We start from the raw sequence: 18,309 nt of genomic DNA, 5'->3' as shown, positions 1-18,309 counted from the left end.
CAATGACTAATTATCTTAAATTGATGATTCTAGAAGCAATGTAAGCCACAGCACTTGCAAACAGGCACGTGTTACAAGTCAGAGCCATGCAATCTTGCACCTATCATCTGACATAGAGCTAATCCAGAAAATCATTAACTCAGCATAGGAGCTGAACGCAATTTCTGGATTGATGCAACTATGTTTTCTTAAAAGAATATTTACTTTAAACAAATTTGGGAAGATAGTAACATTAACTGAGGAAATAAGTTAATCTATGGCAGACACGACGAGGAGTCCTGTGGCACCTTATAGACTAACTGAAGTGTAGGAGCATAAGCTTTCGTGGGCAAAGACCGACTTTGTCAGATGCACTGACGAAGTGGGTCTTTGCCCACGAAAGCTTATGCTCCTACACTTCAGTTAGTCTATAAGCTGCCACAGGACTCCTCGTCGCTTTTGCAGATTCAGACTAACACGGCTACCCCTCTGATATATGGCAGACAGTTGATGCAACTAAAGAGAAAGGTGCAAATTAAGGTGCTTTTGTTCCTTTGCCAGGTTCAACCAAGTGACTCTTGATTCTAAACTAAAATAAACGTCTGATGCAAATGTAGGAAAATACTTTGTCCAATCTCATGACAGACTAGATAAAGATGAAGGAAGCCTGAGCTTGGTGAACCAGATTTTGGGGGGGGGGAATAACTACAATGTAATTTTATCATAGCAAAAGAAAAACTACTATGCACTCAGAGTGTAGACATTTTCATACTATGCACTTAGCCAGAACACACACACACAAATTGGCTCCTACATATTTTCAAGCATGTTTATTCGGTAAAGGAAGTCCTACTACAGAAATATTAGTCAATGCAAGAAAAGGCTAAATGACTTCTTTTAAAAGCAGTTACATGGGAAAGACACTGTTTCAAAAAGGCTCAACTTGCACTATAGCAACATTCCAGTGTGGCCATAAGATTTAATTAAAATATTTTGGAGCTAAAGAATTAAAATTCTCATTAAAATAGACAATATGAAGCTAGACCCTATTCAGCTCTTATGCAGAGTAATGTCTTAAAGCTGCACACATTTTGTTCTAAAAAAGTATCTTAAAAGTTCATAACATTGCCACAAAGACAGATTCCAAAATTCAAAGAATTTCTTCATTAGAATTAGCATCTCTGGCAAAGTGCATGGCAGTCACTAAAGAGCAGAATAATCTGTAATGCTGAGGATACAAAGCCCAGCATCCGAAAGATTCACTTACACGTTACCCACAAAGTAATAAAGACATTAATTTTTTTAAATGACAAAGCTGTTCTCTTTTCTAGGCTTCCCAGTGCAACCTGTTAGCCCTATCAAAGACAGAGATCTCCTGGATGTAAGGAGACCTTGTACAGCACAGAGCACAATGCTGATGTTCAAACAGAGAACAAATTGCATTTCCAGATAACCCTTTTTGGACAGCACAGCTCAACAGTATTTGGAAGATGGGGGAGGAGAAGTATACAAACCTCCAGGTAAGTATGATTCACTTGCGGTGTCATCTCCATCATCTCCATCTTCATCATCACGACTCAGCAAATTATTTACAGCAAGATTTACATCAAGATTTGTCCGCTGTAGTTCTCGTATAATGACACTTCTGGACTTTCCTTGTAAAACGACTTGTGCCTGTAAAATGCAAGAACACTATTAGTTACTTGTCATGCCCAATTCAGTAACTACCACTTTTTCAAGTGATTTCTCTATACAAGAGCAAAACTTCCTGAAATAACAAAAAGTTAGAGTGCTACTTTCCTCAAAAGGCTTCACACTATATGAAGTCTAATGTGCAACATTTTGATTCACCAATACATGGAAATTAAGTCTCTAAAATGAAAAAGCAAGATCTGGGGAGTTGGGCTTTTAACCACATCCGTGATAGTCTGCATATGGTACTGAAAAATACCAAGGAGAATATGCCAAACAACAATAATATAACTGAAAGGTAACAAAGCCAAGGCCGCATTTTTACTGCTTTGCCCCTCATGCTTTTCCCAAGGAGACAAGATTTGCCCATTTCCTTTTAAAAAGCTGTCTTTTCACCTCTCCACATCAGCTTCTGAAGATGCAGAATTGTATACAGATGTTACATACCATATAAACACCACATTAAGATGAAGTTAAGTTTGAACGTACACTAGTAATTTAGAATAAAATACATGTAGCAATGCCCTCATAACCAAAATGCTACGCGCCGGATATTTACAATTAAACTTGAACAACGTGCAACAACAGAATTATGATGAAAAGATTTTAATACTTGTGCTTCCAGAGTGAATTCAACCAATTTCTAAAGAAAAATCCTCCTGGACCTGATTTCTTCCCTTCAGTATGCAATGGAGGCAGCATTACAGTTTTCTGGTTGTTCTCATTATGCATTCACATATACCTTAACATGATCAGATTTCTTTTTAAATTTTATCTTTAGAAACCCCCAAAAATAAAATATAATATTGAAAAATAAAATATTGAGTTTGGGTAATACATGTATTTTAATACACCTTTACCCTAAATTATTGATCTGTACATTCAATAATAATCCCATTTTAAGATATTTGTATTTAGGAATATCCTGGTGGACAATGTTCCCTGTAAGCTTGTGTGGCCACTCAGGAGAGATTCAAATGCCAGCCAGCAGATTTGCAGAGTGCCCACAATGAGGATTTTTTTTATTGGTGGCGAACATTCACACATACATCCGTGCACATACATTTTTTTCTGCAAATGGATGGGAAAACTCCACACATTCGTGGATTTTTAGAGGAAACGTGGCTGGTTGGTCTAATTTAAATTTTGTCATACATTAGAAGCTAAACAAGAAGTTTGCATGTGTCCATGTGTTATTTCTTTGATTTGAAGATACAAAGATGCCTTAAATCCTTTTTTTCCCCATTAACTTTTATGGCAAAAATTGCCACTATGCTCTGGTGGTTTTATGCCACTCAGGAGCAGTACAAAGCTCCCATAGCATACTGATTGGTTCTTTCTTTCACCACAACAGTACAAAGCGGCTATGGTATACATCTCAGTTCCTTTTCCTTTCTGCACCCACTACATTCCCCCTAAGCATGTGCATACACTTTTCATCCCCTCCCCCCCCGCACACTCCTACGACCTCCTACTTTCTCAGCTCTGGCTGCAGCCTTTCAGCAGGCAGAATCTGCCCAGGCTTGGCTGCTAAGTGGCTTTGCCGGTCCCTGAACAGTGTCTGAGGCAGAGAGGCCATGGGAGGGCAGAGCCTGCGGGACACAGAGTGACATGATGACGTCACTCTGTCATCCCACAGAAAATTTTTATATAGGGAGAGATTAAAAGGCAAAGTGAATACATAATAGTACCCCACCATCTATCATTGTACAAACAGGTTTATCAACAGAGGCAACAAAGTTCTGCCAATTCACCTACCTGTGAAATGAGTTCCTCTGGAATTACTGATGCTGGAATCACTGGCTGCGGCTGACTACCCAACAGTCCAGATCCTCTATCACGTCCAGTGCGAATAACTCTGGTCTGCCTTCGGGAATCCCGAGCTCCAGCTGATGATCTACCAGAGGATCCTCCGCCACTTCCACCAACCCCTGAACTCCATCGGCTTCTAAGGGATTTACATTTTTATTATTTTTTTTAAAAACATATTTGTACATTTTATGAGCTATTTTTAAAAGGTAAAATGTATTGAATTTTATTCACTGGACTCTTCACATCAGACTCTTTATGGGATACATTTCATTTCTATCAAATTGAGAAAAAATACAACTGAGGCTGAACTTTGTCACCCTCATGTAAAAAAGGAGAGGAGTCGGTCAGCTTCAATCCTCAGGTGATCTCTTCAGAGCAGTAACCTCTAATACTAGTAAACCATAAACTATGTAAACAGCAGTCAAACTAGCTAATTCAGAAGAACTTAAAGTGAAAGATTGGGGTGAACAGAACAAATTTTAAGAAATAGAATTTTTGGGGATTAAATTTTACTCTTCATGACTCTACACCCGTCATGAACCTTGGAGTGTTCCTAAAAGCAACAGTTTTGAGAAAGCAATATACCTAACTGTGGACAGCATCATACTGAGAAGTGATCAGAGGAGGCTGTCACATTCAGCCAACAGAGCTTCAGAGACTGTCATGACACTTGGCTGTCTTACAAATATCTAACTGAATTCTGTGCCACTGCGCAATGAAGAATTTTATTAATATTCTACACAATTTTTTCTCCTTCAGAGAATTCGCATTAGAACACAAGAACGGCTATATTGGGTCAGATCAAACGTCCATCTAGCCCAATATCTTGTCTTCCCACAGTGGTCAATGCCAAGTGCACCAGAAAGAATGAACAGAACAGGTAGCCATCAAGTGATCCCTCTCCTGTCATCCATTCCCAGCTTCTGACAAACGGAGGCTAGGGACACCATTCCTACCCCCCCTGACTAATAGCCACTGATGGATCTATCTTCCAAGAGAAATTTAATCCACCACATCCTTTGGCCAGGACCCTAGCCACTAGACTATCCTTTCTCCCAAACCATCATTCCTTGACAAGAAATCAAAACCAGGCTGCAGCAATGAGAGCATTGAATTCTGACCACTAGAAGACCACCAGGGAGAAGACATTGCAGACCTGCTGGCTGCCACTAACGGTCTCTAGACCCAGTAGAGCACACCTCCCCACCTTGCAAACAGAAGCCACTACACTAGGAGGAAGGGAAAGGAGCTGGAAGGTTCCCGGCAGCTGCAGTTCTCAGCACATTCAGAAGGAAGGAGGTGGTGTGCAGAAAACTCCACAGGCGCCTGGGACCCAGCATCAGACTGTTTTTCTTTCTGGATCCTTTGGCTCTGGGAGGAAAGGGGAGTGTAAGTGCCTGGTCTGGAGGGTGCCTGGCAGCTTGACTGGAGAGGAGAGCAGGAAAAACAAGAAGTGGGCTGTCATAGGATTTTTTTTAAACTCTACTCTTGGGGGGAAATTTTTTTGTCTTTTCTTAGAGACAGTAGTTCACAGGTACTTTGAAATAAATTAAATTAATCTAATTGAAACTGGCATGATTATATAATGTTTTTTGACAAATTCTGTCGACAATATTTAAAAATTCTGTATATTTTATTTTTTTTAGAGCAGGACTCTCTCAGGAGTAGTATATGTCACTTCACACGGGTAAGTAAACATTTCTGTTTTACAGATAGGACAGCTGTGGTTACCAGAAAGGACTTGTGCACTGGGTTGGTGACAAAACAAAACAAAACCAGATCTCCCAAATTTCTACATCCATCTTCAATGCAGTCAACCACAGCTACCTTTTAATATTTGTAAAGCAATCACGGAACTCTTTCAAATGGATCTATGTGGAGTAAACCAGTAACTTGCAGCATGCTAAGAATCTGAAAGTCTCTCTAGTTTATCATTACATAAGATGAGGTTTTGGATGATAAATCTGACACCTAATTGCTTCAGAAAGAGAGCTTTTCTGACCAGTGCAGATGCTGTAACATTGCACACAGGCTTAAAGATGTCAGATATAGCATCACTGATAATTTAAAGAACAGAAGTAGTCAGAAAATATAGAAGACCAAAGTTCTGATTAATATCCAGAATTATATATGCTATCTGAAGTATCAGAGGGGTAGCCGTGTTAGTCTGAATCTGAAAAAGCGGCAAGGAGTCCTGTGGCACCTTATAGACCAGTGGTCTCCAACCTTTTTACACCCAATATCATTTTTTAAAATCTCAGAACAGGCGAAGATCTACCGCCCCGCACCTTCCTTGAAGCCCCGCACCTTCCTTGAAGCCCTGCCCTCTCTATTCTCCTCCTGTCCATCACTTGCTATCCCCAGCCCTTACTTACACACTCTGATAAACTGTTTATTTTTAAATTATGCGATATATAAAATTAAAATCATGTGTTTATAGTTATCAAATAAATGGTCTGTTTTTTATTCATGCTATTTAAATCTAAAATGAAGCATTTATAATTATACATTTTGTAGGGACAGAGTTCTGCGGCTGAGGGCAGGGGAGAGGAAACAGGGTGCTGGGAGGGCAGAGGACATGGTTCTGCAGCTGGGGACAGAGTGCCAGTGGGGACAGATTTCTGCAGCTGGGGACAGGGGAGTGGGGACAGAGTTTGTGGCCAGGGACAGCATTCAGGGAGTAGGGTTAGCATTCAGGGAGTGGGGACAACATTCTGTGGCTGGGGAGTGGGAGCTGGGGAGTGGGGTGCCAGTGGAGGCAGAGAGTCCCCTGCATCTGCCTCCTCCCAGGATTCCCCCTCCCCCCAAGGGAAACCAGCGCATGCCAGCCCCAGGGCCGACCCCCCTGCACTCGGTGGGAAACCCCCTGCGTGCCTCCCCCAGGGCTGACTCACCCCTTCTGTGCGGTGCAGGGAGCCAATGCTCCCTCCCGCAGTACACCCAGCAGAGCAGCTAGCGCACTTCCAGAATCGCCGGAAGTGGCACTAAGCTGCGGTACTTCCGTCCATCCCCAGGAAGCTGACACTACCTCCATTTTCACTTGAGGTAAGTAGTGGGGTTTCTTGGGGGTGGGAGGGAAACGGGGGCGGGGCGGACAGAACGCCTCGCGATCGACTGGTCGAGACCTCGCAATTGACCAGTCGATAGCGATCGACCTGTTGGTAACCACGGTTATAGACTAACTGAAGTGTTGGAGCATAAACTTTTGTGGGCAAGGACCCATGTCGTCAGATGCATGTCACGTGCATCTGACGAAGTGGGTCCTTGCCCACGAAAGCTTATGCTCCAACACTTCGGTTAGTCTATAAGGTGCCACAGGACTCCTCGCCGCTTTTATCTGAAGTAGCAACTGCTAAAAAAAAAGGCTGCCTGTAAAAACAATTCCGACACAAATACAGTTGCTGGATTTAAAAAAGGACTGGATGTCTAAAATACAATTTTGTAGATCCACAGCATGAGCGCCACATGTCTAAATCAGCTGATACAGTCAGCCTCTGAAGCTTTATTGAGAGTAGCCACAATTATATCTTGTTTTCCACCTTAACTTGTGCAATCTTGTAGTCCAGGACACAATAAATTAGCCTGAATTTAACAGGCAAGTGTTGCCTACATGATTCAAAAAGATCAGTTATTTCTATTACACTAAGACTACACTTCTGAAACTGCAAAGTTAACTGCTGATGGCCTAAAAATAAAGTACACACATCATCCCAGAAAATAGGAAGCCTAATAAGGCTTGGTTGGGTATTCATTTGGTGTAAGCATCAACCATGAATTTCTGATGGCAGCAAAATTGGAGAAACAGCAAACAAGTGAACAAAAGCAATCATGCAGTAGTTTAGGCTTTGAGCAGCAAGCACAGATTCGATACTAACAAGTGTACAGTTGTACATCCCAGGAGATTTTGTTGAGAGATGGTGCAATATTTGGGAAGAAAGGGGATTAGACAAATTCTGTCCAATTCAACACGAAGTTATCTTCATCTATTTCTAGAGATCCTGTCTATACTGCCCTTTCCCTTTCCTAGGGAACCATTTTTTTAAACAACTGCACAAAACACTATTTCTGCAAATAGTTATTCTGGTTAATGAGGACTGGTTATAACTGCTAACTCCAGTTTAAAAAGATATGGCAGGTGGACTAAAAGAGGATTTCTAGTTTAAGTATTCCATAATCTGAAAGAGTTTGAGAAATAAAGCAAATAACCCCATTCACTACAGCAGTTAACATTTACTTTTGTATGCTGAGTTTCAGTTATCCACTTTTGAATTTTACCAGAGAAGGTCTGCAGTTTCTTAGGGTTGTTCTGGTCACAGTGTCAAGCACACTCATGGTACTCAACTAAAAATATAATATGAAAAATCAATTTGGTGCTCTTTAGCTTCTAGCTAGAAGGAAAAGAACTGTTCCAACAATCATGTTTCTACACACTTAAAAATAAGTTTAGGACAAAAGGCTCAGATGCTACATAAATTTCACAGAGTTGTATTTCTTTTACTTTGATCATAACAAAGCACTAGCTGAAAATCTGTTCTTTGACATAAGTAAGAAACAAATTTCACTTTAGTCAAAGACCATCCTCCTCTGCCTCTCCTCTGATTAACCATTCTGCAAAATCTGCCACATTCAGGGATTATGATTACAGAATTTTATTATATGCACTGAACTATTCATTAGCATAAATGTGTCAATGTTCAAAATGTATTTAAAAAGTTAAAAAAAACACAAAAACCAAAGCTATTGAAATTAATTAGTGAAACTAATTTACATGAATATATACACATTTAACTTAAATAGAACACCATCTGTTTGAAATAATTAAAACTAATGTTGTATTCCTCCAAATTCCTTTCTGAATTTGTGGTTTTACAGTAAACACTCCCCTTTTTATTAGGAGTTTGTCTCATGTTACTGTGTGAAAGTCCTACACAAATGGAAAATCAACTGAGTTACAAAGTGGGCAAACTGTGGGCAAACAATAAAACTGACTATGAACAAAATGTTGATAAATGCACCAAATATAACCACAACTGTTTCCCTCTGTAATCCCTTTCCGTTAAAGATTTAAGTGTTACGTTAATACTAAATAGTCTAAAACATTTCCAGAGGTGTGATGTAAAGAACCACACAACCAGAGTTAAGAGTTTTAGTTTTGATTGTACATACTTTAAGTTGGTTATGCCCTGAACACAGGATATCTTCAAATCTTAGGTTTCAAGTGATTTAACAAACTGGCCTTTTTTTTGTTGTGGCCTAGCTAAGCCATTGCTGCATTTAAACATCTTTCATACAAATTGTATACAATGTATATGTGTATACACACATACCCAAATATGGTACAAAAAGACTGCAGCCTCAATCCTATCAAAACTTACCCAAGGGTGTTGCCTGCCAGTCTGCCCAGAGTTTCAGAACCAGACAGAAACCATGGGGAGTCACTAGTCCTGCCTGGCCTGGATGTCCTTCCTGCCCCTGAGCCACTGCTCAACTTTGAACTGAAAGTAAAAGATGGTAAATCAGTCATAAAACAATCCCAAATGGGTTAATAACAAAACCTGGAATCCCAGGTCTAAAGTCTCAGGGACTTATTCTGGTAACATACCAGCTTAAGCAACACCCTTGGGGAATATTCCAAACTAATCTAACTGCAAAATAGTAAAATGTATACGGAGAAAATGGAAGGCATGTCTAATAAATAGTCATGTCAGCAATCCATTGTTTTCTTCTTTAAAAAAACCTTTTGATAGAATAATTGCAAACACATTCTAATTACTTTGATTTGAGATAGCCTCTGAACTTAATGTTTAATTTAATGAATAGGAATAGACTGCAATTGTAAAATGATACCTCTGTAAACCAGAGGCAACAACCTGCTATTTTAGCATTAAAAAGAGATTGTTTTTAGCCAAGATTTCTGTTATTTTGGTAGTAGTCATTCAAGAGCACTTACCTCCAATAAAGTCAATGAAAGTTCTTCAAGTCGGAACCACTGTCCAAATAGGTTCAAAATGGGCCATAACACTTAACTTTATTATGTTAAAGATATCCTACATAACTTTTACCATTATATTAGTACAGGGTATAACATTTCTTTCAACACAAAAATATAACTATCAAAAGCTACAACTGGACTGTTCAGATACATCATAACCACCGTTACAGAACACCTAAGACTTCCAACCTGGTACAATCATTTATTTTAAATTTTGAGGATAGATTTCAAAGACCAATGTGTAAGAAAATCCAGATTTATCCAATTCAAATATCTGCCGAGTACAAAAGAGAGAGAGAGAGACTTACCCATCATTATTGTCAGGTTTACCCAATTCCAGTCTGTCTGGCTGAACTGAAAAGCCAATCCTGCAGACTCTACCATCCTATTTTTTAAAACAAGAAAAACAAGTTTCCAAAATTGAAGTGTAAGGAGGGATAAATCAAGTCTTCAGTTGCTAATTAATGTGGATTAATTTGATGTTAAAAGGATTATGTTTAACTGTATGATTTTAAATTTATGAGAACAGATTTGGAGTAATTTACCTCAAGAAGAAATGCAGCATGATTTGGTCCCACCACACATTGTTTAATAGTAGCCTGTTCCAATACATTCAAAGGGGGGTGGCTGAAAACAAAAAGTGAGCATGTATAACATTTTTAAACTTTTGAACTCTGAACAAAAATTATAAAGTGGCATATGGAAGGAGCAATGTAAAATGATGGTTACTGATATAAAACATTTAAAATTGTACATTGGTTGAAGCAACTATGATGTATTTTCAGTCATTAGGTATAGAAAAGGCAAAACAAAACCTTAAAAAGTTATTGAAATAAAATATATCATATTCCTCTGTCAGCAATAAGTGGAGTCTACACTCCAAATTAGAAAGTTATTGTATGAGGTTGGTGCTTACTAATAAATACTAATTATAGCTAGAATGTTCTACACAAATTCACTTAAATTCTTTTTTTTTCCAGAAATACACCAAAAAAGTAAATAGTAGTTGAAACATATCTACATTGTCAACTTTGGCTTATCAGAAAAATTATTTTGCTGGTTCATTTTATAGAAATCTAATGTGACTTACCTATTCAAATTATATTTGTTCAGTTTCTCTGAAACTTCCCTTAACCTGCAAAAAAAGTGCATGTTATAAGACTCTCTGTATTGTACGCAAAGTTCATAGATAGCATATTTCTTTATGACAGGATTAAGTCTGCTCAAACACTTACCGCTATGTGGCTTCTCCACTATATGAAACAACTTGAAATCACCCCAGCAGCATAATACAACTTCAAAAATATGGACAACCACTACTTAATCAAATTACATTTCAGAACACGAGTCAGAAAAATTGTGCAATTTAGTGTTGTACACAATCATTAAGCAACAATATTATATTATAGCAATGATTCACTACTATGTAGTGATAAAGCCCAGTACAAACATTACCGTTCATCAGGACACTGCACTATAATTTTGTGGGGACCAGTCTCAATTCAACAATCCACTTGAGGATTTTATGCAGCCACCCATCACCATAGTATCCAAGTATGCTATTTTGTGTTCCCATTTCTCACTCAATTTTGATTGTTGGAAAGGAAAGGGCGTTCATTACTTCTGTTCTGTCACCACACCCTTCCTAGCCAATTCATATGAAACGCAAGACAACAATGATCAAAAACATTAGGCAGAACAAATATCTATATAAAATTAAACTGCATCCAAGTCATTAGCAGAAGGAAGAGATGCCATTTTTCAGGGCATTTAAGGCTGTGTGATCTTGATTTTCAAATAAGAGAAAGGGGAGGGGAGAGGAAAAGTTTAAAAAACAAGTGTCAAAAAGAAATGACAAATGTAACTTAAGGTAGGAGAAATGTAGGTAGACAACTAAGAGAAATCAGAAATATGCATAATACATAGCTCCAGACCCAAAAAGCTGAAAGCCTGACACTCTTCAGGACACTTCATTGAAATATCTAAGCTTGAACAGAATCCTCAAGAGCATATATCTAACAACTGATCCAGATATGGAACAGAGTCCTCAGGGACAAAGTAAATAACTTCTATTCCCCCCACCTCTGAAAAAGAAAAAAAAATGTTTCTAGACTAGTGGTCCCCATTTCTGTGCGCCCACGGAGCGATCAGGGCTGACCCCGCCCTCAGGTGCAGCACATGGGCGATGCCTGCCACTAGGCATGCAGCATATGGGCGGCCCAGCCCCCAGGTGCCCGGCACGTGAGTGGCCCCACCCCCAGGTGCTCGGAAGCCCCAAAATGTTGGGGAACACTGTTCTAGACAGTAATGCGCCTTCAGACTAAAGACTCTTAAAGTGCAAGTTAGCCAAAAGAAACAGAAATGCTTCCTCCAATTTTCTTCCCTCAGTGATGTGGACAAGGTGTTTGAAGTCTCATAATAAGAAGATATTAAGTCTAGTGCCCACACACTTTGGTTCCAAATGTCTCCCAGATTTAAAAGTAGTATTTTAATATGGTTGGGAGCCCGAGCCAAGTGAACACTTACCTTAAACAACACTATACAAACACTGGCTGGATAAGAAAACTAAATGCATACAACAGTCTTTATGGAGAAAAAGGGTAAGTATGGTACAGACAGACTATCTTCTCTGTAATAACATCCTGTCATGAATAGGAACTGCAAAGGAGAGCCTGGCTTACCTGGAGAGCAAGGAAAAGGTTAAGCTAATTTGGATATGCACCTGAGGGAGGGGGCTTTGGGCATCCAGCCAATGAAATGCAGATAAGGAATTTCAAACGAGAGAAGGTTCCTCCTCCTTCTCCTGCCCCCCACCTGGAGCAAGCAGCAGTTTTTCCCCAGGTAGCAGGTGACATGGACTCTCCCAGAAACAGACTCCTTGAAATATGTAAGTAGGGAAAAGTTTAGATAGTCCATCAGGTTTTTATTGTTTTCAGTGTTTGGGAGTTTGGAAATCATGTCTGGGATGGTTAAGTGTTTTTCCCTGTTCTTTTGTAACAAAGGATTACAGCGCAGGGATTCTCCCCGAGTCTATTTCAATCCATGCTTTTTAACATCTGGTCATTTACTATGCTTGCAACAGTGGTCTTGTTTAATTATTAAAGTGTTTTTTGTTTTGGTTAACTGATATTAGTTGATATTTCTGTCATAGAATCATAGAACCATAGAGCTGGAAGAGACCTTAGAAGGCCATCAAGTCCAGCTCCCTGCTCAAGGCACGACCAATCCCAATTAAATCATCAGGGCTTTGTCAAACCGAGACTTAAACACCTCTAGGAATGGAGACTCCACTACTTCCCTAGGTAACCCATTCCAGTGCATCACCACTCTCCTAGTGAAACAGTTTTTCCTAATATCCAACCTGGACCTCTCCCATCCCAACTTGAGACCATTGCTCCTTGTTCTGTCATCCGTCACTACTGTGAAGAGCCTGTCTCCAGCCTCTTTGGAACCTCCCTTCAGGAAGCTGAAGGCTGCTATCAAATCCCCCCTCACTCTTCTCTTCTGCAGACTAAACAGACCCAACTCCCTCAGTCTCTCTACATAGGTCACATAGCCCCCTAATCATTTTGGTTGCCCTCCGCTGGACCCTCTCCAACGCATCCACATTCTTCCTGAAACTGGGGGCCCAGAACTAGACAATACTCCAGATGTGGCCTCACCAGAGCCAAATAAAGAAGAATAGCCACATCTCTGGATCGACTGACAATGCAACCTAGTATGCCATTAGCCTTCTGGGCTACAAGGGCACACTGTTGACTCAAGTCCAGCTTCTCATCCACTGTAATCCCCAGTTCCTTTTCTACAGAACTGCTACTTTAGCCAGTTGGACCCCAGATGTAACAATGCTTGGGATTCTTCCGTCCAAAGTGCAGGACTCTATACTTGTCCTTGTTGAACCTCATCAGATTTCTTGTGGCCCAATCCACCAATTTCTCTGAGTCCCTTTGGACTCTATCCCTGCCCTCCAGCATGTCTAACATCTCCCCCTAGTTTAGTGTCATCTGAAAACTTGATGAGGGTGCAATCCATCCCCCTCATCCAGGTTATTAATAAAGATGTTGAACAAAACCAGTTGAAGAACCGATCCTTGGGGCACTCCGCTAGAAACCGACCACCACCCTGACATCGAGCTGTTGATCACTACCCGCTGGGCCCGACCTTCCAACCCCAGGGAGGCCAGAACACCCGCAGCCCCGATGCCATCCCCTGTAAGGACCAGCCCAGGAGGCCAGCAACCCCAGGGATACCAGGGTGTGGTAGGCAGCAGCCCAGGGCAAAGCATTAATTGTGTGGCTCGGCATGTATGGGCTGGATTCCCCGCCGAGTGAGCAGGAGCCTTAGTCCCTGCCTATAGGGTCTTGGGCTGGGACCCAGTGGAGAGGGAGGGCCCGGGTCCCCCTACCACCCTTTCCCTTACCCTGGACAATTAATCCCTACCCAATAGAGGCTTCTCCCGGTGGCTAGGCCTAAAAAGCCGTATTCACCCTGATAGGGGGCAGTGATTTTGGGACTAGGCTAAAGAGCCGTATTCACCGATAGGAGGGAGGAACAATTCATCTCACTCTCTGGGGTCAGGCATCTTTTGCCACCCCTATGAAAATTCACTCTCGTTATGAATCTCCAACAATGGACAATTCACATATACTCATCAGTACTCTCTCTAAGCTGTGTTCCTGCATGGTCACAGAAGAGCCAAGAGCTACACACTTTAGGTGCCCCACCCCACCTCATTCCTTGCTGCCAAACTGCTTCCTGCCTTCTGTCTTAAAGCTCCTCACCAGCTGCTCCCAGAAGCCTCCTGCTTTCTGGGCAGAGCCTGAGCAGAGAAGGGGCACTGATGTCAGGGTGTCGCCTCCCCCCCCACCCAGTTACCTCATCTCCACAGAACAGAGGGGGTGAGATGAAGCTGCTTGTGGTTACTGCATCTGAACAAGCAGCCTTCAGACGCGTGAGAGATGATCTACTTAAAAAGGCAGCGTATGTCTCTCACATGTGCTCTTTCACGCTTACCTCCCAACACATACTTGTATTACTGTTATTAGTTCTCCATACTTCCTGCAATGCACATATATTCTCTCTAATTTTATTCTTTCAAAGGTGTCATTTTAGTCTTTGGACTGGTCTACGCATTTTATTATCTTTCCTGGTACACAAAAATTAGGAGGTAAACAATTAAGGAACCAATTTGCAAACATCTAAAATATAATAAGGTTATAAATAAGTCAGGATGGATTTGTAAAGGAATAAATAATGTCAAACCAAACTTTGACAAGGTAACAAACCTTGTGGATAGGCAAGAAACTGGTAGATGTGGTATATCAAGACTTTATTAAAGCTTTTGTTTTGACAGATTTGCATAACCTTCTCATTAACAAACCACAGAAATACAACCTACATGGACCCCTCCAGGACTGGGGAGTCTGTGCTGGCACTCCAACCCCCCCTGATGCCATGCCATGAGGCTGGAGCACACAAAATCTACTAAGCTGGCCCTCTGCAAGCTCTGGTGTGAGGAAAATGTGGGGTGTCTTTCTTCTTCTCAGTTAGAGGCTACATCAGTGAGGGATGTTTTATTTTATTTTTGTTTTGCTTTTCACTTGTGTGTGGTCCTCAACTGCTTTTTTCTGTGTAAGTGGCTCCTGACCCAAAAAAGGTTCCCCACCACTGGCATAGAGAGTACACTTACAAAGTTTGTGGATAATACCAAGCTGGAAGGGGTTGCAAGTGCTTTGGAAAACAAGATTACAATTCAAAATGTTCTGACAAACTAGAGAAACGACCTGAAGTAAATAAGATGAAACTCAATAAGCACAAATGCAAAGTACTCCACTTAGAAAGGAACAATTAGTTGCACAAATACAAAATGGGAAACGCCTAGGAAGGATACTACAGAAAGGATTTTAGGAATCACAGTGGACCACAAGCTAAAGATAAGTCAACAGTGTAACACTGTTGCAAAAAAAGCAAACCGCATTCTGAGAAGTATTAGCAGGAGTGTTGAAACAAGACACGAAATAGTTCTTCTGCTCTATTATGTTCTGGTTAGGCCTCAATTGGAATATTGTGTCCAGTTCTAGTTTGCACCACATTTCAGGAAAGATGTGGAAAAGTTCAGAAAAGAGCAACAAAAATGACTGAAGGTTCAGAAAATAGGGATATTAGTGTATAACGGAACAGCCGTGTAATCGCATTAAGTTTTAGCAGTTACACGACTATTCAATAGTCTTCCTGCGCATATTGGCTCCTGCCTACCCCTCACCCTCCACGTTGCTGCCTCTCTATCAGAGGCAGCAGCGCAGGGGTGGAGGTGAGGGAAGTGAATGCATGTAGACAACAGGATAACCGATAGCCCTGGGTTTATCAGTTTAATCATGTAGTCATCTACACATTGACATACCTACTAGAAAACAAGACCTATGAGGGAAGACTGAAAGAACTATGTTCATTAAGTTTGGAAAAGGGAAGACTAAGACAGGGCATGAGAACAGCTCTGAAGTATCTAAAAGGTTACAAGGAGGACAGAGAAAAAAATATTCTCGTTATCCTTGGATGACAGAACAGGAGCAATTGTAGCAACCAAGGTTTAGGTTGGAAATTGGGAAAAACTTCCCAACTGTCAGGGTAGGTAAGCACTAGAATAAACCACCCAGGAAGGTTGGGGAATCTCCAACAGCAGAGACTTTTGAGAGCAGGTCAAACAAACCCATCAGGGATGGTCAAGAACAGTGGTCCCCAACCTTTTGAGGTTGACGGGCGCCAGAGGGCGTGGCCGTTTGCCCGCCGGGCGCCAGGGGGTGGGGACCGGGGGCGCCCCCCCACAGCCGCGCGCTCGGGGGCGGCCCCCCCCCAGCCACGCGCCCGGGGCCCCCTCCAAGGGCCGCACGCTCCCCGCCCCCCCCCCGCCGAGTGCCGCGCGCCCCGCCCCCCCCCCCGCCGCGCGCCCGGCGCTCCCCCCCCCCCCCCCGCCGAGCGCCGCGCGCCCGGCGCTCTCCCCCCCCCCCCGCCGCGCGCCCGGCGCTCTCCCCCCCCCCCCCGCCGAGCGCCCGGGCCGGCGCTCCCCCCCCCCCCCCGCCGAGCGCCGCGCGGCCGGGGCTCTCTTCCCCCCCCCCCCCGCCGAGCGCCACGTGCCCGGGGCTCCCGCCCCCCCCCCCCGCCGAGTGCCCGGCACTCCCCCCCCCCCCCTCCCGCCGAGTGCTGCGCGCCCGGCGCTCCCCCCGCCAAGCGTGCTCCCCCCGCAAGCGCCCGTGTGCCATGTGCCTGGGGCCAGGCCAGCCCCGAGCACCTGGCGGGCGCATTGTAATGCCCCCGCGGGCGCCATGGCGCCCGCGGGCACCGTGTTGGGGACCACGGGTCTAGAATGACGTTGGTTCCTGCCATGAGTGCAGGGGGCCGGACTTGAGGACCTCGAGGCCCCTTCTAGTCCTATGATTTTATGATTTCTCTTGTGTTTAAATTTAATTATTTGAGTAGCAAATTCTAAAATGCCTAGCTTTCCCTGTCCGGATCATTATCCCTATGGTAATGTTTTAAAAATATATATTTTATTTAGGTTTTTTATTTCTACTGGTGGTGCATATTCACACGTTTCCTCAATAGCAGTGCACATAAAATTCATTCTGCATGTGAATGGACAACATTTAGAAGGAGCTGTGATGCTCAGTAGAGATTTGCTGAAGTCTGACAAGGGTATCCAGTTAAGAACCACTTGATTAGGATGGTGATAGTGAGTTTAGTGAGGCTACGAAAATAATGGGGGATTTCAACTATGCCCATACTGGGAGGGACACAAAAAAAAAGCCCAACACAGTAGCATTTCACTTCAAAAATTGGAACTACACAAAATGGAAGCAGGTTAAACAGAAATTAAATAGGTACAGTCACAAGAGTGAAATGCCTGCAAGCTCCAACGAAACTTTAAATATGCCATAATGGAGGCCTGAATTAAACCCCCAAAATAAAAAACACGTTGAGAAGCAAAAACATACCATCATGACTAAGCCAAATAATAAGTGGTTAGAAGCAAAAAGACATCCTTTAAAAAACCTACTAATAGGAAAAAAAGGAGCATAAATTATGTTATGTCAAATGTAAAAGTACAATTAGGCAACCCAAAAAGGAATTTGAAGATCCTTCACAAATCCTGGACAAACTAGAGAAATGGTCTGAGAAAACAGGATGAAGTTTAATAAGGACAAATGCAAAGTACTCAACTTAGGAAGGAACAATCAGTTTCACATATACAAAATGGGAAGTGATTGTCTAGGAAGGATACTGCTGCAAGGGATTTAGGTGTCACAGTGGGCCACAAGCTAAAGAGGAGTCAATAGCATGACACTGTTGCAAAAAAACCCAAACATGATACCAAGATGCATTAACAGGAGTGTTGTGAACAAGACATTCTTCCGCTCCACTCTGTGCTGATTAGGACTCAATTGAAGTAGTGTGTCCAGTTCTGGGCACATTTCAAGATAAATATGAAGAAATTGGAGACGGTCCAGAGAAAAGCAACAAAAATGATTGAAAGGCAGGAAAACATGAGCTGAAAAATACTGAAAGAATTAGGCTTGTTTAGTTTAGAAAAGAGAAGACTGAGAGGGGACATGATAGCAGTTTTCAAGAATCTAAAAGGGTGTTACAAGGAGGAGGGAGAAAAAAATTGTTCTCCTTAGCCTCTGAGGATAGGACAAGAAGCAATGGGTTTAAATTACAGGAAAGAAGGTTTAGTTTGGACATTAGGAAAAAGTTCCTAACTGTCAGGATGGTTAAACGCTGGATTAAACACTTTAGGGAGGTTGTAGAATCTCCATTACTGTAGATATTTAAGTACAGGT

The 18,309-nt window shown here is 42.1% G+C and overlaps 1 protein-coding gene across 10 annotated transcripts in view; it reads right to left on the bottom strand.

Moving 5' to 3' along the window:
- UBR5 (ubiquitin protein ligase E3 component n-recognin 5) overlaps window positions 1–18,309 on the bottom strand; it is a 167,468-nt gene that overhangs the window by 127,921 nt on the left and 21,238 nt on the right. For 8 of the 10 annotated variants that reach the window (XM_075920248.2, XM_075920252.2, XM_075920251.2 and 5 more), the window contains exons 2-7: window positions 10,566–10,610; window positions 10,021–10,102; window positions 9,784–9,860; window positions 8,859–8,978; window positions 3,430–3,619; window positions 1,494–1,653 (exon numbers count right to left, since the gene is read on the bottom strand). In XM_075920248.2, the coding sequence (XP_075776363.1) occupies window positions 1,494–1,653; window positions 3,430–3,619; window positions 8,859–8,978; window positions 9,784–9,860; window positions 10,021–10,102; window positions 10,566–10,610 (674 nt within the window). The remainder of the gene's footprint in view (window positions 1–1,493; window positions 1,654–3,429; window positions 3,620–8,858; window positions 8,979–9,783; window positions 9,861–10,020; window positions 10,103–10,565; window positions 10,611–18,309) is intronic. The other 2 variants (XM_075920250.2, XM_075920257.2) reach the window with 2 other exon arrangements.

The sequence above is a fragment of the Pelodiscus sinensis genome, chromosome 2 (genome assembly GCF_052426305.1).
Source record: "Pelodiscus sinensis isolate ZL-2025 chromosome 2, ASM5242630v1, whole genome shotgun sequence".
Lineage (NCBI taxonomy): Eukaryota > Metazoa > Chordata > Testudines > Trionychidae > Pelodiscus > Pelodiscus sinensis.
The sequence above is the reverse complement of the archived record's forward strand: the minus strand, read 5'-3'. Positions and strand labels throughout refer to the sequence as shown.